This window comes from Oncorhynchus mykiss, chromosome 8 (assembly GCF_013265735.2).
Source record: "Oncorhynchus mykiss isolate Arlee chromosome 8, USDA_OmykA_1.1, whole genome shotgun sequence".
In the NCBI taxonomy this organism is placed as follows: domain Eukaryota; kingdom Metazoa; phylum Chordata; class Actinopteri; order Salmoniformes; family Salmonidae; genus Oncorhynchus; species Oncorhynchus mykiss.
Window position 1 is genome coordinate 60242424 of NC_048572.1, and position 26960 is coordinate 60269383.

Genomic DNA, 26960 nt, shown 5'->3' on the forward strand with positions numbered 1-26960 from the left:
GATCATTTGACAGAGTGCTATTGTTTAGCAAAAATAAAAAAGGTTCAATAAAGCCCTTCTCATTGATTCCACTGAAAAGATGCCATTTGTCAGAAGACTCACTCTACTACAAGGCAACATAGATTAGAGGAAATATAGTATTTGGTTTGATGAAGAGGCAGACAAGCAGTCAATGGTGCTACTAGTTGAAATGGGGACATTTTCACAGCTGTTGTATCATCGGAGAGCCACAGATTCGTGCCACAGTATGCCATTGTTATTATCCTCAATTGCAATTTATTTCACATTACCATATGTTTTAGGAAATATTTTCATCATTCAGTTCCAAGCAAGTATTTATTGTCGGCTTTGGGTTTAGTTTTTGAACAGCTTTTGTCTGTGTTTATTTGATTTGATGTACTGTATGAGTAATTTTATTAGATGTCTCTGCTAAAGGCTATCACCCAAGCTAAAGGGAGTCAAGTGGAAGGCTTCCACTTTCCTCCACAGTGGACAGGATGCGTGTGATCACAGTGGACGGGATGCGTGTGATCGTCATGGATTTGTGCTCAGATATCAGATATCTCACTGCTTGACTGGCTCTGAGCCTCTGGTTGAGTGGAGTTTATGAGATATTGTCATCTATAGTTCAAAGATATGACTGCAGATTAGATGGGTGGGCTGTTTTTAAGAAGACCCAGGGCCTTATGTATGAAGTGTCTCAGAGTAGGACTGCTGATTTGGGATCAGTTTAGCCTTTTAATAAGATTCATGGACAAGGAGGTACCTGATCCTAGATCAGCACTCCTACTCTGAGATACTTAATACATACGGACCCTGATTTTTCTCTTAAGTACCCACTAAACTGGAAAGACATTTTTTTCTCTCTGAGGTTTCAAGGTTCATTATGTTCATTGTGTAATGTCTGTTGCATAACAACCTGTTCAAACTGATTTAATAGAGTCCTTTGTTGATGTGTGTGGTAATATGGCTCCTCCTCTCTGAGAATATAATTATGAAGTTCTCTTCCTGTTTATCTGATCACTGCAGATGGGAACAACCTGCTTGTGAACTCCAAACATCACAACTACATGAATAGTTTGTAGCATATTATGTATTAGTTATAAAATTAGTTTGGGTAAAGTGGCAAACCTCCCTTTGGCTCTTAACCATGACAGGCTGTTTCCCCCCTGCTATCTTCATTTGATGTCACTTTCTCAGTAGAGATGCAGACTTTTGGCAGACAGGAGCCTAGCCAATTGTGTCAGTTTCATAGTTTCATCCGCGTTACATGGGTGTGCTGGTTTCCTCAGAGAGGCGGTTCACAGGTAAATTAAAGGAGGTTGTCAGATGATTGTTCCATCACCTCTCTCTGGTTCGATAGAGATACACATCTCAAACCCTCACTACAATGGAAAAGACCAACTGGATTGAGAAAAACATTCAAAATTGGTCCAAGTTGTTTTGAAGTTTTGTCGGGTACACCAGGCTCTATTTGTTTTCAGCTGGCGATAAGCCAGCGCAATGATCACATGCTCATTTGCAATTTTGTTTGCAGGGTTGGACCCTTTTTTTCAATTTTCGCCTAAAACCACAAACCCAAATCTAACTGCCTCTAGCTCAGGACCTGAAGCAAGGATATGCATATTATTAGTACCTTTTGAAAGGAAACACTTTGAACTTTGTGGAAATGTGAAAATAATGTAGGAGAATGTAACACATTCTGGTAAAAGATTATACAAATACATATTTTTTTTTTCATCATCTTTGAAATGCAAAAGAAAGGCCATACATTAACATAGGTTCCCAGATGCAATTTAGATTTTGTGCACAAAATGACAGCAGTGTGTGTGCAAAGTTTCAGACTGATCCAGAGAAGAATTATCTCACTACACAATATTTTGAGCCAGAGACAGCAGTGGGGTCAAACTATAGAACCTTGTTGCTACATTTGAATATAGTATTAGTAGTATTTTAGTATTTTTTTTAATTAGTACTTTGCACATAGTATTTTATCAAACAAAACTATGCTACATTTTATCTCTGGGACCCTCAGGATGACGAATTAGAGCAAGATTACTGAATGTAAGTACATTATTTACCTTCATAGGTGAATGAATCAAACCAGTTGCCGTGATAAAAGTGTTTTGTTGATGTGCACTATCCTCAAACAATAGCATGATATTTTTTTTCTTCTGTAACAGCTACTGTAAATTGGACACTGCCGTTGGATTAATAAGAATTTAAGCTTTCGGCCCATATAAGACATGGCTATGTCCCAGAAAGTTGACTGTTGTATCCAACATTTTCTAGTCACATTATCGCATATTGAGCAACAACCGTCCCGGTTTAAAGACACCGATCCGGTAAAGGTTAGCGTGTTAAAGTCGGCGCTCTCCTTTTTTCAAACCCTAGCAAAGGATTTGTCTTTTACCTGTCTTATATGAGCTCTCTTGCGCTGAGGTGGAAGGGGTGGCAATATCGGAGGTGCGTTCTTCCTTAAAAACGTTCGCCAAAGTGCCAATTTCAGGCAGCGCTGGTGCGGATATTTAAAACCATGGTAACGAGTTTGGTTATGGAATAGATTTTGACAGGGGAAGGGCAGGCTGTACAGCCTTGATGCACAGTGCCCATTTGCAAAAATATCAGGTTTGGGAGAATCCCCTTTCTATTGTACATTATTTTAGCCGGCTCCTGTTATTATTTTGGATGTGCGTAAAATGCCCGTCATGGAATAAGAGATGAGATAATCCGGTGACACTCGTATTTAGGAACATTTACATAATTGTTAGCTTTTTTTCCTCTGTTTAGTTTGATTAAAAACAAGCCCTTATAGGCTACCCTTACCCTACTATAATGAAAGCTGGTTCGAAAGCGATGCGTCTGTTGTCTCTTTCTTATCCTGACCATGCATTAGCCAAGTAGCCTATCCATTACAGGTTTATAAATGGTCGCTCATGATTTTGCATTTTTCAGAATTCACGTCAGCCTACCTGCAGTGCATAGGCTACTCCATTCAACTTGTATCGCGCACCTCCAAACATATATTATAAATTATTCAGTCCTATAACACCATATCAACGATATGTGCCTCACGCAAACAGCACAGGAGCAGGAGCCTAGTTTTTTTGTTTGAGGATAAGTGCCATGCGTAAATGGGCCTATACACCTTGAAGCGATGTACAACAATATTGACTTCAACCCTCTTCACATATTGGATGTGTTTTAACTGCTGCTATTACTCATTACTGTAGCCTATGCTATTTAACAAACTGTATCAATCCACAATGGACTAGGAAGAGAATTGTGCCCCCAGCCGAATTGGAGAAGACAATGCAAAGACCGTCAATAACCTACAGAACTTAAGATAACTGCATGCAGTATTAAGCCATGAAACGTGCTGATTGGACAGTGAGGCCCCTCCTCACATGTATAATTTATGTATTAATCAAAGCCCAGCCCTTTCGCTCCACCAACTGCTATTGCACTCATAATTCCCACAGTGAAAATAGCAAAAATATTTTGGGCACACTCCTGGACCTTTAGCCCTACTTCCAGCGCTATTTTCTGTGAAGTGCACAGCTCAAAATTGAAAGTCTAACGCAGTCTTTGCAACACTGTGGCCATTTCCCCCTTGGTGAACAGAATACACTGTTGGTGTTAGTAGTGACTGACGTTTTTCACCCACCAGGCCCTTTTGTCCACCATCCCCTCTTCATCCCCTATGTGACCTGATCAAAGGTAGTGCACTGTATAGGGAATAGGGTACCATTTGGGATGCATCATGGTTTATTTCTCGCCTCATTTCCCCTTCCCCCAGCCAGACTCCAACCTGGCCCTGCTGAGCGGATTCTACAAATTATGACCAATTTGTTACCATTAAATGTGAGATGCTTATTTGATCCACTAAATGGATTGAATTGTGGAAATTGAATGTATGTATATTGAAACAATGTTTACCTCATCAAACTCATTTTGCAAAGATGATAACAATGCAAATATGCACATTTTAAACTGGAGAAATATTTGTGGTCTTGATGTTTGTGCAAAATAAAGTAATGTGTCTGTACAGTGCATTCAGAAAGTATTCAGACCCCTTGACTTTTTCCACATTTTGTTACGTTACAGCCCTATTCTAAAATTGATTAAATAAAAATATTTCCTCATCAATCTACACACAATACCCCATAATGAAAAACATCCTTGAGATGTTTCTACAACATGATTGGAGTCCACCTTTGGTAAATTCAATTGATTGGACATGATTTGGAAAGGCACACACCTGTCTATATAAGGTCCCACAAGAGCAAAAACCAAGCCATGAGGTCGAAGGTATTGTCCGTAGAGCTCTGAGACAGGATTGTGTCAAAGCACATATCTGGGGAAGTGTAGCAAAGATGGAAGCCACTCCTTAGTAAAAGGCACATGACAGATTCTCTGGTCTGATGAAACCAAGATTGAACTCTTTGGCCTGAATGCCAAGCGTCACAACTGGAGGAAACATGGCACCATCCCTATGGTGAAGCATGGTGGTGGCAGCACCAGACTGAGGTGAAGGTTCACCTTCCAACTGGACAACGACCCTAAGCACACAGCCAAGACAACGCAGGAGTGGCTTTGGGACAAGTTTCTGAATGTCCTGGAGTGGCCCAGCCAGAGCCCAGATTTGAACCCGATCGAACATCTCTGGAGAGACCTGAAAATAGCTGTGCAGCGACACACCCATCCAACTTGACAGAGCTTGAGAGGATCTGCAGAGAAGATTTGGAGAAACTCCCCAAATACAGGTGTGCCAAGCTTGTAGCATCATACCCGGTAAGACTCAAGGCTATAATCACTGCCAATGGTGCTTCAACAAAGTACTGAGTAAAGGTTCTGAATGCTTTTTTTGGGGGGGGGGGGGGGGGGGAATAGGGTGCCACATCTCTGCTGCTCGGTGGGGGTGAGGCAGCAGATACATCTCAGTGAAATTGGTGTCTCTGGGTTCAGGGGCCAAAACCCAAGCACATTACACAGTGCTGCACCAGTAATGTGTTAAATGTCACTGTGGGACTACAGGGAATCTCCTGAAGATAGGACCCTGGATGAATAATGGACAATAGTCAAAAAAGAAAGTATTTTATAAAAATCTATTTCTGTTTAAAAATAAAATATTTATGTTTTATTGTCACATACACCGGATAGGTGCAGTGAAATGTGTTGTTTTACAGGTTCAGCCATAGTAGTACGGCGCCCCTGGAGCAAACTAGGGTTAAGTGCCCTACTCAAAGGCACATCAACAGATTTTTCCCAACGGAAACCGCTAAGCTACCTGCCTTCTTAAGGAAAACCCTCTATAGTACTGGTGACTGTAATAGTTTATGATTGCATCACTGTCTTATGTTATGCACAGTAGGCTACTACCCACACTATGAAACCACCTTCCTATCATTACCTACTTCAGTGTATACACACTTCATTGCCAGTTTGACAAAGTGGAGAAGTACAGACAAACATGTACATTTTATCCCTTTTCTGCCTCACTTCTTACAAAGCAATACAAACAATTGAAACAGTTGTTTTCTTGAACCTGTAGACATCTATAAGACTGGTTGTCTTAATATTGCAATGTGGGAAGCCGAAAGATTCTCATTCAGTTCAGGCACATGGAGAGTAGGAAAGCCATGGCAGCATCCCAAATGGCACCCTATTTAGTGCACTACTTTATGGGCCCTGGTCAAAATTAGCACACTATAATGGGAAACTGGTGCCATTTGGGATGCACACGTTTTGTGGCTGAGTGATTAGTTGACTAATCTCTGCCAGTCCCTGGTTGCCAGTTCTGCTGGGGAGATAAGGATACCTCCTGGACCACTTTTTCAGAGGTTGAGCAAGTACCATACCTCATTTAATCTCATAGTGAACACTCCACCTTTTGGCTAAATGCATTGTTTGAGCTAACAGGCTGACCAGAATAAATCCATTGAGCTTTTCCATATGAAAATGTACATTGTCGTAAAGTAATCAATATCAGTGAAAAGAATATCTGTCATCAAATGTTAATTTACATGTTTTGATATGTCACAGTTTCCCATTATAGTGTACTAATTTTGACCAGGGCCCATTTCCTTAAGAAGGCAGGTAGCTTAGCGGTTTCCGTTGGGAAAAATCTGTTGATGTGCCTTTGAGTAGGGCACTTAACCCTAGTTTGCTCCAGGGGCGCCGTACTACTATGGCTGAACCTGTAAAACAACACATTTCACTGCACCTATCCGGTGTATGTGACAATAAAACATAAATATTTTATTTTTAAACAGAAATAGATTTTTATAAAATACTTTCTTTTTTGACTATTGTCCATTATTCATCCAGGGTCCTATCTTCAGGAGATTCCCTGTAGTCCCACAGTGACATTTAACACATTACTGGTGCAGCACTGTGTAATGTGCTTGGGTTTTGGCCCCTGAACCCAGAGACACCAATTTCACTGAGATGTATCTGCTGCCTCACCCCCACCGAGCAGCAGAGATGTGGCACCCTATTCCCAAGTGGCACCCTATTCCCTATATAGTGAACTAGTAGTAAAATATATAGGGTGCCATTTGTAACTTCACCATGCTTAAAGGGATATTAAATGTCAGCTTTTTATTTTTTACTCATCTACCAAAAGGTGCCCCTCTTTGCGAGGCATTGGAAAACCTCCCAGGTCTTTGTGGTTGAATCTGTGTTTTAAATTCACTGCTCAACTGAGGAACCTTACAGATAATTGTATGTGTGGGGTACAGAGATGAGGTAGTCATTCGAGAATGTTAAACACTATTATTACACAGAGTGAGTTCATGCAACTTATTATGTGAATTGTTAAGGACATTTTTACTCCTTAACTTATTTAGGCTTGTCATAATAAATGGGTTGAATAAGACATTTCAGCTTTTCATTTTTAATGAATTCTCAACTTTTATAAAAACATAATTCCACTTTGACATTATGGGGTATTGTGTGTAGGCCAGGAACACAACATCGAAATTGTATCCATTTTAAATTCAGGCTGTAACACAACAAAGTGTACAAAAAGTCAAGGGGTGTGAATACTTTCTGAAAGCACTGTACTTTACTGTGACTTTACACTTTGCTGTTCCCTTGGATATTTTAGTATATTAAATGCAGAAAGAATGAGATGGGAACCAAACAATGTAATTATAAGGCTTTTAAACTGGAGCTGCACGGGAAGCTCTTTGCTGCTCTTTCCTGGCCCGTATTCTTCCAGCTAATGATGTAATTTACTCTGGAAACGAAAACAAATAACTGTATTTTGTCACGCAGCTGCTTTTTTAAATTTGATTATTATTGTATTTTTTAGAGGGTAGATTAGCTTTAATATTGCAGATAGATTGTGGGTTCTAACAATGTAATTGTCTGCATAATTTCCAATCCCGCATATATTTAAAAATATCTTTATTATTTTCCCCTAACCCTACCACACCTCCGTAGCTGCTTAGCTAGATTTAATATCTGTCTCCTTCTCTGAACTCCATAAGAATTAACTGACTTGATAGAAGAGAATGCTTACTCATAACAAGCCTCAGTTTATCAGTTTGAAAGCCAAAGATGCTAGATAGAAGGTTAGTATTGAAGACTTGACAAGCAGGAACATTACAAGCCGACAGTTGCCTAGGTATTTAGTTCATCCCCATTCTGGGTGGATTACATGTGCATTAGCAAGATGTTCATTAGAATGTGCCTTCAGCTTTAATTCAGGTTAATCTGACTATACCCTCACAGGAAACAAGGACTGAACTGTATAAGCTTTCTGTAAGAGTTTAAGCTTAATGCTGTTAAATACAGTCGAGTGAAAGCAAGGCAAATACAGACATATTTCAAATGAACATTTCCTTTCTGCGTAATACAATACCTCTAAAGACACTGTATTCCGGAAGGTAAATAACATCTCTCACCATCTTGAAGTAGAGACATATCAGTTGATAATTGTAGCTTTCCTCCACCTGTCAAATACCACTACCTCAGATATCGAGACAGGACCCCCTATTACAGTGAGTCAGTCCCATAGTTATAGTTAACTATTAGGCTGAGTTGACATACGTTCTCTCTCCCATGCATTGCCTTCTCAACCTAATGAAATTTCACTGTTTGCTCTTATTTTAGTGCACTTTTGACACTTTTTATCATTTAATATCACATGATCACAGCTACCCCAAACCCAAGCCTATTAGACATGGAGAATCACATTATGTACATTACATGCTAAGGGTAAAATCTGATATCACATCATCATACTCCAGTGTGACTCTTTTAATACTCCAGAGGCAAATTGGTTAATTCCGTCATTGTTAATGAAGCATGTTTAATAGAATAATGAAATTAGGCATGGCAAGGAAAGTGAAAAGCACCCCCTTCCCATCCAATGTGTGAGGCCTGACAGCTATGCATAATCTCATTTGCTAAGCATAATTAATAAAAAGTGGTGTGATTTTTCTCTAATGCGTACTGTCTTTCTTCAAGGGCAAGAGAAATGTTGAACTACTTGGATAGTTTCTAGCTGACGGTAGTGACTATAGTCTCAACGCCATTCCTCTAGATCAGAAGCAGTTCAAATCATTTGAGAACATTCGGATTCATTATTATCATACAGATCAATATATTACATGTACACTGTATATAATACATACGTACAATGTATGCACAGTGGACCATGGTAACTGGCTAATGGTCCGCTTCTTTTTTACCTCCGCCTGGTTTTAAGTGCAATGGAAGCGTGAAAGTTCATTACTTTGAATTATTGGTCACTAAGGTGACTCGCAATTGCCATTAGCATGTTATTCTTCCTTCTATCTGGTAAAAATAACACATCTGCTCAAAAGAAGTGTGAACTGATTGACAGCTCTTTGTCTATTAGCAGAAAATCATTGATAAAACAAAAGAACAAACTGCCTGGCTGTCCATACATTCTGTAAACATCTAGGAGACAACTAGGTTACATAGAACTAGTCAGATTGGCAGATTTCTTTTAATGGATTCCATTAAAAGGATGCCCCTGTGTGGAATATTCTGGTCTTATCTGCCACACCTTTCAATTACTCCAGTTTTCTAAGCATTCCCTCTCTGTGTTTGTTTTCTCTCCATCCCTTCAGCCAGCAGAAATCTAATTGACTTTCAGCTTTACTCATCAGATTTGCATTGTTACCATGAAAGTGTTTACTTCAGTCCATTTTTTCTGGAAGTAATAGTTGGGCTCGGAATATATAGAGTTGAATATAAATAACATACAGTACAGGTATTGTCACGTTCTGACCATAGTTCTTTTGTGTTTTCCTTGTTTTTGTGTTGGTCAGGACGTGAGCTGGGTGGGCATTCTATGTTGTGTGTTTGTCCGTTTCTATGTATGTCCTGATAAGGTTCTCAATCAGAGGCAGGTGTTAGTCATTGTCTCTGATTGGGAACCATATTTAGGTAGCTTGTTTTGTGTTGGGGCTTGTGGGTGGTTGTTTCCTGTCTTTGTGTTCTCTGCACCAGATAGGACTGTTTCGGGTTTTGCCACGTTTGTTGTTTTTGCAATTGTGTTCATGTTTAGTTTCTCTTATTAAAAACCATGAACTCTAACCACGCTGCATTTTGGTCCTCCTCCCCTTCGACGGAAGAAAGCCGTTACAGAACCACCCACCACAACAGGACCAAGCGGCGTGGTGACAGGCAGCGGCAGCAGGAGCAGCGCAAGGAGGAATGGACATGGGAGGACGAGTTGGACGGTAAAGGACCCTGGGCACAGCCAGGAGAATATCGCCGCCCCAAAGAAGAGCTGGAGGCAGCGAAGGCGGAGAGGCGCTGGTATGAGGAGGCAGCACGGTGGCGCGGATGGAAGCCCGAGAGTCAGCCCCAAAAATGTATTGGGGAGGCACACAGGAAGTGTGGCAAAGCCACGTAGGAGACCTGAGCCAACTTCCTGTGCTTACTGGAGGGCGAGAGAGACCGGGCAGGCACTGTGTTATGCTGTGGAGCGCACAGTGTCCCCAGTGCAGGTGGATAGCCCGGTGCGGTACATACCAGCTCCTTGTATCGGCCGGGCTAGAGTGGGCATCGAGCCAGGTGCCATGAAGCCGGCTCTGCGCATCTGGTCTCCAGTGCGTCTCCTTGGGCCGGCGTACATGGCACCAGCCTTACGCATGGTGTCCCCGGTTTGCCAGCACAGCCCAGTGCGGGCTATTCCGCCTCGCCCCACTGGCAGGGCGACCGGGAGCATTCAACCAGGTAAGGTTGGGCAGGCTCGGTGCTCAAGAGCTCCAGAGCTCCAGTGCCCCTGCACGGTCCGGTCTATCCAGTACCACCTCCACGCACCAGCCTTCCGGTGGCAGCCCGGACTCAAAGGCTGTCTCTCCGTCTCAGCCCTACAGGTGCTCCCGCCTGTCCAGCGCTGCCAGAGTCTCCCGTCTGTCCAGAGCTGCCAGAGTCTCCCGTCTGTCCAGAGCTGCCAGAGTCTCCCGTCTGTCCAGAGCTGCCAGAGTCTCCCGTCTGTCCAGAGCTGCCAGAGTCTCCCGTCTGTCCAGAGCTGCTAGAGTCTCCCGTCTGTCCAGAGCTGCTAGAGTCTCCCGTCTGTCCAGAGCCGCTAGAGTCTCCCGCCTGTTCAGAGCCGCTAGAGCCGCCAGTCTGCAAGGAGCCGCCAGAGCCGCCAGTCTGCAAGGAGCCGCCAGAGCCGGCAGTCTGCAAGGACCGCCAGAGCCGCGAGTCTGCAAGGAGCCGCCGGAGCCGCCAGTCTGCAAGGAGCCGCCGGAGCCGCCAGTCTGCAAGGGTCCGCCGGAGCCGCCAGTCTGCCAGGGTCCGCCGGAGCCGCCGGTCGGCCAAGGTCCGCCGGAGCCGCCGGTCGGCCAGGGTCCGCCGGAGCCGCCGGTCGGCCAGGGTCCGCCGGAGCCGCCGGACGGCCAGGGTCCGCCGGAGCCGCCGGTCGGCCAGGATCCGCCGGAGCCGTCAGTCGGCCAGAAGCTGCCAGAGCTTTCAACCGGCCTGAGCTATCTCTTAGTCCTGAGTTACCTCTCAGTCCTGAGCTACCTCTCAGTCCTGAGCTACCCCTCGGTCCTGAGCTACCCCTCGGTCCTGAGCTACCCCTCGGTCCTGAGCTACCCCTCGGTCATGAGCTACCTCTCAGTCATGAGCTGCCCTTCAGTCCAGAGGTGCTCCTCAGTCCAATGGGGCCCTTTGTTAGAGTTCCTAGGCCAAGGTCGGCGGCGAGGGCCGCCACTCAAAGGATGCTAAGGAGGTGGACAAAGACAATGGTGGAGTGGGGTGCACGTCCAGCGCCAGAGCCGCCACCACGGACAGATGCCCACCCAGACCCTCCCCTATAGGTTTAGGTTGTGCGGTCGGAGTCTGTACCTTGGGGGGGATGTCACATTCTGACCATAGTTCTTTTGTGTTTTCCTTGTTTTAGTGTTGGTTAGGACGTGAGCTGGGTGGGCATTCTATGTTGTGTGTATAGTTTGTCCGTTTCTATGTATGGCCTGATATGGTTCTCAATCAGAGGCAGGTGTTAGTCAGGTGTTAGTCACTGAGTCCGAGGTGCTAGAGGAGCTCCTGAAACTTGACCCCCAAAAAACATCTGGGTCAGATGGTTTAGACCCTTTCTTCTTTAAGGTTGCTGCCCCTATCATCGCCAAGCCTATCTCCAACCTTTTTAACCTATCTCTCCATTGCTTGGAAGGCAGCCACGGTTTGTCCTTTATTTAAAGGGGGAGATCAAGCTGATCCTAACTGTTATAGGCCTATTTCTATTTTGCCCTGTTTATCAAAAGTGTTGGAAAAACAACTGACTGGCCTTCTTTATCTAAAGTATTCTCTCTGGTATTCAATCTGTTTCCGCTTAGGTTATGGATATGTCACTGCAACCTTAAAGGTCCTCAATGATGTCGCCATTGCCCTTGATTCTAAGCAATGTTGTGCTGCTATTTTTATTGACTTGGCCAAAGCTTTTTATGCGGTAGACCATTCCATTCTGGTGGGCCGGCTAAGGAATATTGGTGTCTCTGATGGGTCTTTGGCCTGGTTTGCTAACTACATCTCTCAATGAGTGCAGTGTATAAAGTCAGAAAATCTGCTGTCTCAGCCACTGCCTGTCACCAAGGGAGTACCCCAAGGCTCAATCCTAGGCCCCACGCTCTTCTCAATTTACATCAACAACTTAGCTCAGTCAGTAGGAAGCTCTCTCATCCATTTATATGCAGATGATACAATCTTATACTCAGCTGGCCCCTGCCCGGATGTTGTGTTAAATGCTCTACAACAAAGCTCTCTTAGTGTCCAACAACCTTTCTCTACCCTTAACCTTGTTCTGAACACCTCCAAAACAAAGGTTGTGTGGTTTGGTAAGAAGAATGCCCATCTCCCCACAGGTGTGATTACTACCGCTGAGGGTTTAGAGCTAGAGGTAGTTCCCTCATATAAGTACTTGGGAGTATGGCTAGACGGTACACTGTCCTTCTCTCAGCACATATCAAAGCTGCAGGCTAAAGTTAAATCTAGACTTGGTTTCCTCTATCGTAATCGCTCCTCTTTCACCCCAGTGGCAAAACTAACCCTGATTCAGATGACTATCCTATCCATGCTAGGTTACGGAGACATAATTTATAGATCGGCAGGTAAAGGTGCTCTCGAGTGGATAGATGTTCTTTACCATTCAGCCATCAGATTTGCCACCAATGCTCCTCATAGGACACATCACTACACTCTATACTCTGTAAACTGGTCATCTCTGTATACCCGTTGCAAGACCCACTGGTTGATGCTTATTTATAAAACCCTCTTAGGCCTCACTCCCCACTATCTGAGGTATCTACTGCAACCCTCATCCTCCACATACAACACCCGTTTTGCCAGTCACATTCTGTTAAAGGTCCCCAAAGCACAGACATCCCTGGGTCGCTCGTCTTTTCAGTTCGCTGCAGCTAGCGACTGGAATGAGCTGCAACAAACACTCAAACTGGACAGTTTTATCTCAATCTCTTCATTCAAAGACTCAATCATGGACACTCTAACTTAGAGTTGTGGCTGCTTTGCGTGATGTATTGTTGTCTCTACCTTCTAGCCCTTTGTGCTGTTGTCTGTGCCAATAATGCTTGTACCATGTTTTGTGCTGCTACCATGTTGTGTTGCTACCATGTTATTGTCATGTTGTGTTGCTACCATGCTGCATTGTCATGTGTTGCTGCCTTGCTATGGTGTTGTCTTAGGTCTCTCTCTATGTAGTTTTGTGTTGTCTGTCTTGTCGTGATGTGTGTTTTGTCCTCTATTTATATGTTATTTATTTATTTTTCATTTATTTTCTTTATATATATATTTACATTTTTATCTTTATTTTTTATATTTAATTATAATTTTTGTAAAATTATTTTATCCCAGCTCCCGTCCCCGCAGGAGGTCTTTTGCCTTTTGGTAGGCCGTCAATGTAAATAAGAATTTGTTCTTAACTGACTTGCCTAGTTAAATAAAGGTTAAAAAAAAAGAATGAATAAATAAATAAACATGTCTGGGGTTTCACATGGGGGCTTTGTAATATTTTGTGTGGATTCCCCAGTAACTGTCTGTCTTTGTTGTTGTGTTTCAGAGAGAACCAGTATGCTGTCATCCTTCATCAGCCCTATGAAGATTAGAGATACTGGGACAACAACATCAACAGACGATGGAGACACTTCAAGTAATTGATTCCTGTATTTCCCTTTCCATGCTATTCACTCACACCACATTTCAATCAGAGTAGCACACCAGCAATTTCAGTTTATACTTTCAATTTACACCTTTTGCTAAGCTTTCCCATTTCGGTAGTTTGGCCTTTTCTTAAAAATCTCATCAACATAATGTGAAACTTAATAGCGGTTTCCTCAACTATGTTTGTTCTTGTCTTAATTGGGGAACAGATAGCAGCAGCGCTGAGGTGAAGGAGAATCGTCATAGCACAAACCAAGTGGACTATTCCACCATACGACAACCTGCACATCATCAACCAGCTCTTTACACTGACATCTCCAGAGAGCTCTCCAGGACTACTGCTCTAAAGAGGAAGCAGCCATTGGTGGAAGGAAAAGACAGTCTTCTCTATGAACTCCAGTTGATCTGTAAGAGGACAGCCCATTGCTTTACATCAGATAGCGCCACGACTCCATCTGCACTGTCGGTTGAGGGAGGAGCATCACGCGGGAGTGACGCAACCTGTCGGAAGACAATGAGGACTTCCTGGTCTGTCACAAAGAAGAACGCCCTGGTGCAGTTGAACGAGCTGAGACCAGGTCTACAGTATGAGATAGCATCCTGGACAGGGCCAGTTCACGCCCCTGTGTTCGCTGTAGGAGTAGAGGTGAACGGTCTCAGGTTCGAGGGCCGAGGCCCCACCAAGAAGAAGGCTAAGATGAGAGCAGCAGAGATGGCTCTTAGGTCCTTCATCCAGTTCCCCAATGCCCCTCAGGCTCACATCACCATGGGAAACCTCAACTTTATCAACACCACAGCACCAACAGACTTCACCTCAGACCAGGCCGTTCTCATCCCTGATACGCTCTTCAAGGAGTTTGAGCCAGAGGCAAACGAAGACCAATTCCTTTACCACAGGACAGACGGAAAGGAGTTGCAATTTGAGGAGCCACCAGCGCAGGGAGAAACACAACTCCTATACCACAGCCACAGGACAGGGGGAAAGGGACAGGAGTTGCTCTCCAGCATTTGTAACCATGGGAGACTAGTATGCCTGACCCTTGACCTGAAGAGGCAGAGGATCGGTTCCTCCATTGTTGAGGAGCTGAGGCCTGTGGCTCTGCTCAATGAGTTAAGGCCAGGCCTGAGGTACGTCTGCTTGATGGAGAGAGTGCGGGGCAGGCCGATCAGGAGCTTTGTGATGGCAGTGAGGGTGGATGGGAGGATATTTGAGGGCTGTGGGTGCAGTAAGAGACTGGCTCAAGCCCAGGTAGCTACCTCAGCCCTACAGGACCTGTTTAACATCAGTCTGGGGCCTGAGACTAGCATCAGTCATACTGCCAGCTGGGCCAAGAGCTCTCAGCTACCTCAGGTGGGTACCTTACCTTCACTGACTTACTGTATGAGTTCTATGTTTAACCATATTCCTAACTCTGTTTTGTCTAGCTATGGGGGAGAATTCTTCAATCTCAATTCATTTTGAAATCAGTACCAAGCCTTGCTTGCTGTTCAATGTCTCTCCTAAAACAATGACAATGTTGAGATGCAGTGTTTCAATTTGCTGTAATTTGGATATAACAATCACAGTGCATCATGTTTTTGATTTCTCCATTTCATTCACATCCTCATTGAAGTGCCCAGGTTGAACAGGGTTATTGAACATGCCCCGTCCATTGCCTCTGTAGCTGCAGCATTACCATCCATCCCATCTTCTAAATGGTCATACTGAATATATCTAAGAGGTGCTCAGACTGCCACCAAATGGAGTGTGTCGTATCAATATGCATTTCATGTCCAGGAGCCTCAGGACTAAACGCTATCCTGGCTTGCATGCTCAACCACAGCAGCTTCACAACCCTGTTATGTCTGTCTGGCCTCAGAAAATCTGCTCTTCATCTTTTGCCATACTTTAGAACAGTAGTATTCAGACTTTTTTAGTGGGGGCCAAAACTATTTTTGCCCGATGTTCTGAGGGCCAAATATTTTTACCAATAATTTCTTGTGACCCCACCCCACACCAGACCTTAAAATTCAATTGCGGAACTCCCGGGTGGCGCAGTGGTTAAGGGTGCTGTACTACAGCGCCAGCTGTGCCACCAGAGACTCTGGGTTCGCGCCCAGGCTCTGTCGTAACCGGCTGTGACCGGGAGGTCCGTGGGGCGACGCACAATTGGCCTAGCGTCGTCCGGGTTAAGGAGGGTTTGTCCGGTAGGGAAATCCTTGTCTCATCGCGCACCAGCGACTCCTGTGGCGGGCCGGGCGCAGTGCGCGCTAACCAAGGTTGCCAGGTGCACAGTGTTTCCTCTGACACATTGGTGCGGCTGGGTTGGATGGTGCACAGTGTTTCCTCCGACACATTGGTGCGGCTGGCTTCCGGGTTGGATGGTGCTGTGTTAAGAAGCAGTGTGGCTTGGTTGGGTTGTGTATCGGAGGACTCATGACTTTCAACCTTCGTCTCTCCCGAGCCCGTACGGGAGTTGTAGCTACTAAAACAATTGGATACCACGAAAAAGGGGTAAAATTCCCCCCCAAAATTATAATAATGAACAAATAACATTCATTGCATTCTTATAAAAATGAAAAGAAACCAATAAATACTTACTTAACAAACTTTTTTTATTTTCAAATTAGCTTTTTCAAAAACGTTTGAATAATCTGTACTCTTCTTTTTTTCCCTCCAAAAAAATGTGTTTTTTATATCTGCTTGCTCTGCCCTCATATTTAGTTGAAGTGTTTTACCATTTTATTTTCAGGACAACCAGGGTTCAAGTAGAAGGCAATTGGACATTAACAGCTTTATTCATGAGTTGTATTGACAAGTGGCAATTAAAAAAAGGTCTGCCATGCAAAAACCTGATAAAAAAAAATACTTATAAGGACTTATAAGTACATCAATTCTTTGCTCAGTGACAGCTGTGTGGATTTGGAGTTTGTTACAGCAACTGTGTGAACTTATTACAGTATTATAGACACAAATCCTGGGATTTCCTATGACCTTCTATGTAGAAGAACCCCTTACCTTCTACATTTGACATTTTAGTCAATTAGCAGACATTCTTATCCAGAGCGAATTACAATTAGTGCATTCTTGTTAAGATAGCTAGGTGAGACAACAACATATCTCAATTGTGTCAAGTACATTTTCCCTCAACAAAGTATTTATCAGCAAAATCAGGGCTTGTCGGGGGCGCCGGGAGAGTTATTTAAGATGCTCTTCAAAGAGTACCTTCTAATGACTCTTGTGTGGCTTGTGATAGTGCAAAACAGGTTACACGTGTCTGCGTGAGAAATGGATCACAATAGGTTGTAGCTCAAACCGTTCGGACTTTCAATACATTTTTGTAAGAAGAACCGTTTTCGGGATCCGCCATTGTCTCACAAACACCACTCTGGCTCAGCCCCTGTTAATCACACAGACGAGTGGTTGGTATCAGCGTTTTCAGAATAAATAGGCAAATCCAATGCAACAACCCATGAGTAAAACACACAATGTTTCAAAGGAGTTAGAAGTCCAAAATTCACCGGGGTCACAGTGAGACTGTAGGGTGAACATTATCATCGCAGCATATTGGTGATCAAGGAGGAGCCCCAGACTGAAGGAGATGAAATTAAGAGGAAGTGTGAAGAGCATATTAATAACTATTTAATACGCTCATTACGCATCATTGCACATGACCTTGTCCCATCGCCATTTAGACAATATCCTTTCCCCTTTCTAGTCATCTCTCCAAGCTTGATATCAGGGAACGGGTGGGATGATAACTTCAATGATCATGTATCGTATATATTATGTAAATTTAGTGGATGAGTTAGCCTTTTTTTTAAATTAACTACTAAATATTGTCAACATAGTCTCATCAATCCCAGATATACTCTCAATATAATGCTAATCTAATATTGTATGTCTCAGGGAGAGTTGACAGAGAAGAAACCTCTGTCAGAGTCATTGAAATCACTGCCACAGTGTGCTTCCCAAATGACACACTATTTCCTATATAATGCACTACTTTTGACCAAAACCCATATGGGACGCAAGCTTGCGGCACGTCCACCACACCTGATGACGCATGGCAACTATTATCTGGTTGTTTTGGTGACCGTGATATTGACTTAACAACTAGCGGGCAAACATTTGTTTGCTCTACTGTCTGTTTATGTAGATGTGAATACAGCTGTTATCTTGACCATTGCCTGTTTGATTAGGAAGTAATCCGTTAACGTATGTGATTGCAGTGCTTTGCAGAGTCAATCTTCCACTTGGTGAGAGAGAAACACAGTCAGCTAGCTGACTGTTACTGCCCTACCTCCCACAGCCGTCACAAAGTACTGGCAGGCATCGTAATGACCAGAGGTAGGCTTTGGACTCCGTCCAAACGGAACCCTATTCCCTGTACGTATATTAGTACTCTACTTTTAACCAGCTCGGGTCAAGTATGGCATTATATAGGGAACAGGGTGCCGTTTGGAAGGCAACCATAATTACACTTTTCATTGACATTAAAATATTTTACAAGTCAAAATGAAAGAGAAATGGTGGATCTCTCTTTAATACAACTGTAGATACCAGCATCAACATGTATGATACGTCGTAAATGATTCAAATGCCTTTGAATACAGGCCTTTATAGGCCTGCATGTGACATTCCCACATCAACAGTATGCCAGTCAACTGGGAGTGTATATTAGTGACTTCAGTTGAAGCCAGCATGGTTTGGTTATCCGCAAACCTGAACATCTAGGAAACTCTCATTTGCCAGCAGAGCTCCTTGGACTAAGATGAGAGAGTGGGCAAAACCATAGAATTACAAGGAATTCTATTCATTCTATTCCTATGGGCACAGCGCTTTACAGGTATTGCCGTCCCAAAAGGCAGTGAATCCAATAGGAATCCCTCCCAGACTTTCATTCATATGGAATACCTCACAAGAAAACAAGCAGTTGCTCAGCTTGCTCAGCAACACAAGATGCAACTTTATACCATCCCCATTGATGAGATAAGACAGTCATTACATTCTTTGCAAATATTTCATAAGGTGCTGTGGTAAGACAACAACATACAGTAGCTGTTAGGTCTTACCTGGTTAAATAAATACATCAAATAGTAGGATACTGGTATATTCTGTCCTATTAGTCATTTCTTACTCAGAATCATTTATTTAGCCATCTCCCGAGGGGCGCAGCGGTCTAAGGCCCAGCATCTCCGTGCTAGTGGCGTCACTACAGACCCTGGTTCAATCCCAGGCTGTATCACAACCAGCCGTGATCGGGAGTCCCATAGGGTGGCGCACAATTGGCCCAGTGTCGGGTTAGGGGACGGTTTGACCAGGGTAGGACGTCATTATAAAATAAGAATTAGTTCTTAACTGACTTGTCTAGTTAAATAAAGGATAAATAAAAAATTAAAAATGTAATTAGATGAAGTTGTTTGTAAGGACATTTCCTGTTTGAGGCCAAATTACTGTAACTGATATCCCAAAAGACATGCGTTGGCATACACCCTATTCTATTCCCTATGCAGTGCACTACTTTTGGCCAGGACCCATGGGCTCCAAAGTAGTAATAAAAAAAAGGCATTATATAGGGAATAGGGTACCATTTGGGACACGGACAACACTCTCAAATCTGTTGTATAAGTGTACTGTGCAGTTTTGTTTGATGTTGGTTAGTAAGAAACATTGTGTATTGTCCCCTGCCCAGGTTTTGACATTAGGCGAGGCCAGGTGGTGTCTCTGGGGACAGGGACCAAGTGTTTCAGTGGAGTGTGTGTCAGTGACCAGGGATGGACGGTTAATGACTGCCATGCTGAGGTCATCACAAGGAGGGCTTTCCTCCGCTTTCTCTACACCCAACTGGAGCTCTTTCTCTGGTAATATACTGTATATTATAAACTGGGTGGTTTGTGCCCTGAATGCTGATTGGATGACAGCCATGGCATATCAGACCATATACCATGGGTATGACAAAATATTTCTATTTACTGATCTAATTACATTGGTAACCAGTTTATAATAGCAATAAGGCGCCTTGGGGGTTTGTGATATATGGCCAATATACCACGGCTAAGGGCTGTGTCCAGGCACTCTGTGTTGCGTAATATGTAAGAACAGCCCTTAGCCGTTGTATATTGGCCATATACCACACTCCTCGACCCTTATTGCTTAATAACATACTATATACTGCACTGTAATATACTGTATATATACTGTCATATACTGCATCTTTACACAAGGGAATGCATCCCAAATGGTACCATATTTCCTATATAGTGCACTACTGTGCTATGGTAAAAGTTTGTGCACTATAAAGGGAATAGGGTGCCATTTGGGACATAGCCAAGGCCTCAACCATGAGGACGAAGTTGTAGAATCTTTGCTTGTATACTTTTACATTGAAGTTGCAAGTGAAACATTTTATATCAGCTGTTACCTACAGTATCTGCACTGATATGTTGGTTCCATTTTAAAAAGAGCCACTTGTAAATGTTATTTTATGCCCATTCCCCATCACTCAAGAATCAATTTTGATTCTTGATTAACACATTGTACTAAAAGCCTTGAATAACTAAACGTGTTCCCATCAACGTCAAGTGCACAAGGATGATTGAAGTATAGAAATGTTTAACATAAAACGCCCTTTTCATCTCAAAATACACTACATGACCAAAAGCATGTGGACACCTACTCGTCGAACATCTCATTCCAAAATCATGGGCATTAATATGGAGTTGGAGTTTGCTGCTATAAGGCTGGTAAGGCTTTCCACTAGATGTTGGAACATTGCTGCATGGACTTGCAGCAACTGATGTTGGACAATTAGGCCTGTTTCGCAGTCGGCATTTCAATTAATCCCAAAGGTTTTCGATGGGGTTGAGGTCAGGGCTCTGTGCAGGCCAGTCAAGTTCTTCCACACCGATATCGACAAACCATTTCTGTATTAACCTTGCTTGGGCACAGGGACATTGTCATGCTGAAACAGGAAAGGCCTTCCCCAAACTGTTGCCACAAAGTTGGAAGCACAAAATGGTGTAGAATGTCATTGCATGCTGTAGTGTTAAGATTTCCCATCACTGGAGCGAAGGGGCCTAGCCCAAACCATGAAAAACAAACCCAGACCATTATTCCTCCTCCACCAAACTTTACAGTTGGCACTATGAATCGAGGCAGGTAGCGTTCTCCTGGCATCCAACAAACCCAGATTCGTCCGTCGGAATGCCAGATGGTGAAGCATGATTCATCACTCCAGAGAACACACTTCCACAAACCCATTTCATGAAGCTCCCAACTAACAGTTCTATTGCTGACGTTACTTCCAGAGGTAGTTTGGAACTTGGTAGTGAGTGTTGCATCCAAGGACAGATGATTTTTACATGCTTCAGCACTCGGCGTTCTTGTTCTGTGAAGCTGTGTGGCCTACCACTTCGCGACTGAGCCGTTGTTGCTCCTAGACGTTTCCACTTCACAATAACAACACTTACAGTTGACCGGAGCAGCTCTAGCAGGGTGGAAATTTGACGAACTGACTTGTTGGAAAGGTGACATCCCATGACTGTGCCACATTGAAAGTCACTGAGCTCTTCAGTAAGGCCATTCTACTGTCAATGTTTGTCTATGGAGATTGCATGGGTGTTTTTGATTTTATACACTTGTCAGCAACGGTAGTGTCTGAAATAACCGAATCCACTAATTTGAAGGGGTGTCCACATACTTTTGTGTATATAGTGTAGATGTATCTGGGTGATTAGGCAACACGTGACAATTTATTTGAAAGTTCATACTCAGAATGATCAGAACAACATAATTTCCTTTATTAGTAACCGGCCAGACAGTTTGGAGCAGTCCATCTTTGTGCGAGACAAAGAGTCTGGGTACAGACTGAGAGATGGTATTCTGTTCCATATGTATGTGAGCTCATCGCCCTGTGGGGACGCACGCCTCAATTGCCCCTACGAGGTAACAGCTACACGTAAGAAATGTCAACATTTTTATTTCAATTTATATCATTCATACTCGCAGTAGACAAGACTGAATTAAGCAGAATCTACGGTTACATTAAACCAAGGTTTTAAAATGCTCTACTTTAAAAGCATTTGCCTGTACTGTGGTTCGTAGAGCTGGTTTGCATTTGTTGGTGCTGCATCAGTTGTCTACTCCCTCAGACCACAGCTGGCACAGATTTGTAAGGAAGTTACGCTGCCATCTGAGGATGAAGATGGAAGGCGGTGAGGGTACACTACCTGTCAGCGTACGGAGAGCCAATCAGAAATGGGACAGGGGGTTGCCGAGGGAACCTCCGGTCACCATGTCCTGCACAGATAAAATGGCCAGGTGAGCACCAGCTAGACAGTGACACTTTCACTGAGTCACAAACGTATAACATACTGAACAAAGGGGGCTTGTCTCTCTCTCTTTGTTCCAATGGTAATGTTCCAGGCTTGTGTCTCAAATGGCACCATTTTCCCTATATAGTGCACTAACTTTGACCAGGACCCAGTGGCTCTGGTCAAAAGTAGTGCACAATATAGGGAACAGGGTGCCATTTGGGACGCAGAACCTAGTCCTGCTTGATCTCTAGCCTTATTGCTTGTATCTCCAGGTGGAATGTTCTAGGTCTCCAGGGATCTCTCCTGTCTCACCTGGTGGAGCCAGTGTACCTCCACAGCCTCACTGTGGGCAGCCTGTGCCACACGGGTCACCTGGGAAGGACCATGGCACGACGCATGGGGCACATCAGCCCCACGTCCTCCTCCTATAGACACAACAGGCTACTCCTCGGCTGTAAGTCACCCAGATCTAAGAGATGATAACATGATATGGTTACTTAAGATACAGTATTTAGGTTCACATTACTTGTCCAGGAGTCATTTGGCAGTAACCCAGGGTTAGAGACCTGACAAAGAGAAATGTTAGGAGGAAGAAAGGTCATGAGGTCATTCTGTTACCTTGCCTGGTGGAGAGGTACGTTGAGGACCACCTGAGCGTGAAGGATAAATACCTTGTTCCTCCAGATGGTCCTCGTGGTCCTGTCTCTTCCACTATGCCTCTGTGCTGGCTCATGATGTGGGATCAGAAGAGTGCATGTTAAGTACGTACCTGTGCCTCTCTGCTCTCCTTCCTGACCCCAGTCTGGTCTCTGTGTGGTCTCCAGGCCTCAGCAGCAGTGAGGGTCGGCAGCCAGGGAAGTCCCCCAGGTTCAGCGTGAACTGGAGTGCTGGAGATGGGGAGCTGGAGGTGCTGGATACCTCTACAGGCAGGAGGAAAGGCTCAGGGACACCATCCAGACTCTGCAAGAGATCCCTCTTCACTCGTTGGGAGAGACTACACCACCAGGTTAGTCATGAACAGGGGAGCTATTCAGTATGCTTTACCCAGAACCAGTGGAGGCTGGTGAGAGAAGTACGGCTCATAGTAATAGCTGGATTTGGCAAAAATAGAAGGGTATCAAACAGGATTCCGTTCCATTAATTCCGTTCCAGACATTACTGTGAGACTGTCCTCTGAGCCACCAGCCACCACTGCCTGCAACCCACACTGGCAACCCTGAGTCCACACTTTGATGCTTCTGTTTTACAATGCCCTCCATTGATACTTCCATTATGCTGTAAGCAGAAGCTCTAATGTATGTATTGGAACTAAGGCATGTGGTCTTTCGTATTACTGCAGTGAGGAGAGAGGTATTAACAAACTATTTGCCTACTGCTGATAGTGGAAAAGGCCAAACTTACAATGGAGATGCCATCCATCTTTGTTCAACTGCACTCTGCTGGCTCACCAAGCATTTCTGTCTCCATTTAACACTCCTCATTATGAATATGTTTTTAAAGTACAGTTACATTTCCACTGTGAAATTAAATATGTATGCCGGTGCGTTCCATTGTTCCAAATGTCAGTGGTTCCATTTTGATGACAGTAGAGAGTCATAATTATTTAGAAAAGCATTTGAATAGCAGAAAAGGCTTCCTGCACTCAATATCACATGCAAGAATAAACAGTTATCTACTATACATCCTGGCTGTACTCCATTAAATATGTGTGAGACAGTCAGAGAGAGAGAGGCCGAGACAGAGAGAGGCCGAGACAGAGAGACAGAGAGAAAGAGAGAGAGAGAGAGTCAGAGGGAGAGGCAGAGAGACAGAGAGGCAGAGAGACAGAGAGGCAGAGAGACAGAGGCAGAGAGACAGAGAGGCAGAGAGAGACAGACAGACAGAGAGAGACAGACAGAGAGAGAGGCAGAGGTCGAGAGAGAGGCAGAGAGAGAGACAGAGAGAGAGAGACAGAGAGAGAGAGACAGAGAGAGAGAGACAGAGAGAGAGAGACAGAGAGAGAGAGACAGAGAGAGAGAGAGACAGAGAGAGAGAGAGACAGAGAGAGAGAGAGACAGAGAGAGAGAGAGAGAGAGAGAATAAAGCAAAGCCCGTGGAATGTTAATTTTTTTGGTGAGATGTAAATGGGGGAAGATAGCCCAGCTGTTGAAGTTTGCAATTTGGGTTGGCTCATTAGTTTTAATTCTGTCTGGGTGGTGTTTTATTAACCCAAGCCTTTCCTATTGTTGCTGTCTCTCTCCTCAGCTGCGCAGGCCAGGACAAGTGTTGGGTGACGAGAAGGCCATAAAGACGTACTGTGGAGCTAAGATGACAGCGGGGGCCTACCAGAGAGCCAAGCAGAAGTTTGTCCTCTCACTGCAGGAGGCAGGCCTGGGCATCTGGAACAGGAAACCACCAGAACAGGAGCACTTCCAGAGCAACGTGTAAGGGGTTCTTATAGAAGAAGCAATTCCCTCACACACACACACTCACATGCGCTCTTCCTATCATGGTCACTAAGACCATAGAGGTCCTATAACACAATGTTACCATGATAGGGACAGCACATGTACAGGTAACCCGCCAAAATAATGGAAACATTTGAGTAAATGAAGGATACAAAGTATATTGAAAGCCGAGTTAATTAAGCCGTTAATATTCTATAATGCTTAGGGTCATGTATAGAAATGCTGGAGGAGGAAAGCATGGATTATCAACTAGATTCAGCCGTGGGCGGAACAGGGGGGCGGAACATAATTACAGATCATTTCTAGGCAAATTGACCACAAGATCAAACAGATCATGTATCTCTCTATTATGCGAGGGAATACTTAGAAACACATTTCCCAAATTAGAATCACTTTGGACTGATTTCCTGGTGCTTTTACAGTTTTCTTATGTCCAACAATGAAAAACCCTAGAGGTCTTCTCGGGTCCAAAAATGTGGACATGGACACGAACGGACAGATCATAAATTATTTTTTTTAAATGTAAAAGGGGACCCGAACCTGACAACAATCAGACCCAAGCATAAATGGACCCGACAACACCCAGACCTAGACCTGACCTGTACCCTAAAAGTTCCGGATCTAGACCAGACCCCTGATTGGACCAGAGAGATATTTTTTTTAATTTGCAACTAAGTTGCTCTTCTGGTTAACAAATAGGCCTTTATATTTTGGCTAGGCCTTCTGTAAGTCAATAAACTCACATTATAAGTGTAAAATAAATATGCTATAGGCTATGCAGAGGCATTCGGGTCAACGCGGGTCTATCAGCTGTAGTACCTAGACCCAAACCCGATGACAATCAAACAGGACCCAAGGGAAAAGTTATAATTCTGGACCGCGGTCGGGTATCGGGTATTTGTTTTCGGGTACACCCATGAAGACCTGTACTATAACCCTATAGGATGACAATGCACAGGGCACGAGTGGTTACTGAATTGTTTGATGAGCATGAAAACAATGTAAACCACATGCCATGGCCATCTCAGTCACCAGATCTCAACCCAATTGAACAATTATGGGAGATTCTGGAGCAGCACCTGAGACAGCGTTTACCACCAGCAAATTATGGCATTTCTTGTGTTGGGGTTTCCTTTATTTTGGCAGTGTGAGGTGAGTGTGTGAGGGAATTTGGCTAGCTAAAGTTCCCTGGATTGCTTCTGTGCACTATTTGCTTATCTATAATGAATTTGTAGCCCTGCTTTCATTCCGCCTCCTCTGTGCAATCATATAACAATAGTAGCCCAAAGATGATCCCATTTCCCCTTTAGTAATCCGTCATCCACACCTGTTGAGTTACTCACTTGAGCTCCCCTTATTTTTGGTGTCTCCTTGCAATGCAAACGACATTTCCTTTCAACCATTCTGTCATGTATTGTCTTGTTCATTTTTTACATTGAATGTTATTAAATAGTTTTGAGAGAAAATTGTCATTGTAGTACTGGGGAGTCAGTAGACTATAGTATGTGACTGGCTATAGTATGTGAACCTGGCCATGAGAAACATGAAAGAGCAGGGACATCTAGTGGCTCAAAGAGTACATTTCAAGTTGACAGTAATTGACCCATTTTTATTTTATTTTATCTACATTACAATTGCACATATAGACATGCCATATGGCTAATTTAAATTAATTTATGTATTTCCTCTTTCTGCAAGCAACTTTATTGCTAGATATATATTTCTACACAAAAGACATCTCTGCACAACACCTCACAGACTGAAACGACAATGCAAATAGTAATGTCAAAGTATTTTGTATCAATATCATTGAATGTCAAATGTAAAATAGTCATTACTATTTTTATTAAAGTTATATACAGGGATCACCAGTACCAGATCAATGTGGAGCTATATACAGGGAGTACCAGTACCAGATCAATGTGGAGCTACATACAGGGAGTACCAGTACCAGATCAATGTGGAGCTGTATACAGGGAGTACCAGGTTAATGTGGAGCTATATACAGGGAGTACCAGTACCAGATCAATGTGGAGCTATATACAGGAAGTACCAGATCAATGTGGAGCTACATACAGGGAGTACCAGGTCAATGTGGAGCTATACAGGGAGCACCAGTACCAGATCAATGTGGAGCTATATACAGGGGGTACCAGTACCAGATCAATGTGGAGCTATATACAGGGAGTACCAGTACCAGATCGATGTGGAGCTACATACAGGGAGAACCAGGTTAATGTGGAGCTATATACAGGGAGTACCAGTACCAGATCAATGTGGAGCTATATACAGGGAGTACCAGGTCAATTTGGAGCTATATACAGGGAGTACCAGTACCAGATCAATGTGGAGCTATATACAGGGAGTACCAGTACCAGATCAATGTGGAGCTACATACAGGGAGAACCAGGTTAATGTGGAGCTATATACAGGGAGTACCAGTACCAGATCAATGTGGAGCTATATACAGGGAGTACCAGGTCAATTTGGAGCTATATACAGGGGGTACCAGTACCAGATCAATGTGGAGCTATGTACAGGGAGTACCAG

At 43.8% G+C, this 26960-nt stretch overlaps 1 protein-coding gene across 1 annotated transcript in view; it reads left to right on the plus strand.

Annotated features, from left to right (window-relative positions):
* LOC110530256 (double-stranded RNA-specific editase B2) overlaps positions 1-26240 on the plus strand; it is a 36353-nt gene extending 10113 nt beyond the window's left edge. The window contains exons 2-10 of the mRNA XM_036985836.1: positions 13565-13654; positions 13875-15016; positions 17878-17995; positions 19341-19509; positions 21454-21605; positions 21799-21967; positions 22236-22417; positions 22788-22969; positions 24208-26240. Coding sequence (XP_036841731.1) covers positions 13565-13654; positions 13875-15016; positions 17878-17995; positions 19341-19509; positions 21454-21605; positions 21799-21967; positions 22236-22417; positions 22788-22969; positions 24208-24390 — 2387 coding nt within the window. The 3' untranslated portion in view covers positions 24391-26240. The remainder of the gene's footprint in view (positions 1-13564; positions 13655-13874; positions 15017-17877; positions 17996-19340; positions 19510-21453; positions 21606-21798; positions 21968-22235; positions 22418-22787; positions 22970-24207) is intronic.
* The last annotated feature ends 720 nt before the right edge of the window (positions 26241-26960 follow it).